Below are 1251 nucleotides of genomic sequence, written 5' to 3' on the forward strand. Positions count from 1 at the left end.
GAGGCAGGCAGATTTCTGAGTTCGAGGCCAGCCTGGTCTACAAAGTGAGTTCTAGGACAGCCAGGGCTATACAGAGAAACCCTGTCTCGAAAAACAAAAAAACAAAAACAAAAAAACCAACAACAACAACAACAAAAAGATGACATGGTTTATGTAGCCCTGGCTGTCCTGGAACTCACTCTGTAGACCAGGTTGACCTTGAACATAGAAATTCACCTGCCTCTGCCTAAGTGCTGGAATTAAAGGCGTGTGCCACCATTGCCAGGCTAGCCCACTTTTAAATTTTTTAATTTATTTATTTTTAATTTTGTGATGGTGTCAGATCTTGGCATTTCATGTAGTTGTGAGCTGCCATGTGAGTCCTGGGAATTAAGCCCTGTCCTCCGAAAGAGCAGTCAGTGTTCTTAACCACCGACTCTCTCCAGCCCCCAGCACACTTTTTTTTTTTTAAAGTAGAAATTTCAGTACACAAAAACACCCTGTATGTGACTTAGTCATGTCCAGGGTAGCTTAGAGTTTGCTGACCTGTGACTTAGAACACGTAAAGACAGTCCAGGGCAGAACATACTCTAGACTGTCTCAATTGAAAGGTCATAACTGGGCCAGGACCAATTGTGAGGCCATAGTTCAGCCAAGACAAACACCTAGGCTCTGTCACATCGCTGCCCTTGGAACAGAGTTCTGGAGCTTCCAGACAGCACTTCCAACCTATCAGAAGACTCTGGCCTCACTAATCCAGACTCACAGTTAATGAGGATGTTGATTTTGCCAAATTCTTGCAGAGCTTGATCCACAGCAGTCATGACCGCTGGGGGAACTCGGACATCCATAGACAGAGGGAGGCACCGCTTTCCGGTGGCAGCAACCAACTTCTTAGCAGCCTAGACAGCAGAGAGAAAGAGAGTTGGATGACAGCTTAAGCCCAGAGCAGCAGCCTCAGCCCGGAGCAGCAGCCTCAGCCTGGAGAAGCAGCCTCAGCCTGGAGAAGCACACCCTTGAAAACTTCATGGGAAGCTGGGCGTGGTGGCACACGCCTTTAATCCTATCACTTGGGAGGCAGAGGCAGGCGGATTTCTGAGTTCCAGGACAGCCAGGGCTACAAAGTGAGTTCCAGGACAGCCAGGGCTACACAGAGAAACCCTGTCTCGAAAAACCAAAAAAAAAAAAAACTTCATGGGAATGACTCATCTACATTACATTAGGACCCCAAGTTTGTTGGGGTACCTGCCAGGGAGACTTAGCTTGAAAATA

At 47.4% G+C, this 1251-nt stretch overlaps 1 protein-coding gene across 1 annotated transcript in view; it reads right to left on the reverse strand.

Moving 5' to 3' along the window:
• The window catches only part of Decr2 (2,4-dienoyl-CoA reductase 2), a 9298-nt gene that overhangs the window by 5587 nt on the left and 2460 nt on the right, over positions 1-1251 (reverse strand). The window contains exon 4 of the mRNA XM_021221471.2: positions 746-881. Within this exon, the coding sequence (XP_021077130.1) occupies positions 746-881 (136 nt within the window). The remainder of the gene's footprint in view (positions 1-745; positions 882-1251) is intronic.

This window comes from Mus pahari, chromosome 21 (genome assembly GCF_900095145.1).
Source record: "Mus pahari chromosome 21, PAHARI_EIJ_v1.1, whole genome shotgun sequence".
Classification (NCBI taxonomy): domain Eukaryota; kingdom Metazoa; phylum Chordata; class Mammalia; order Rodentia; family Muridae; genus Mus; species Mus pahari.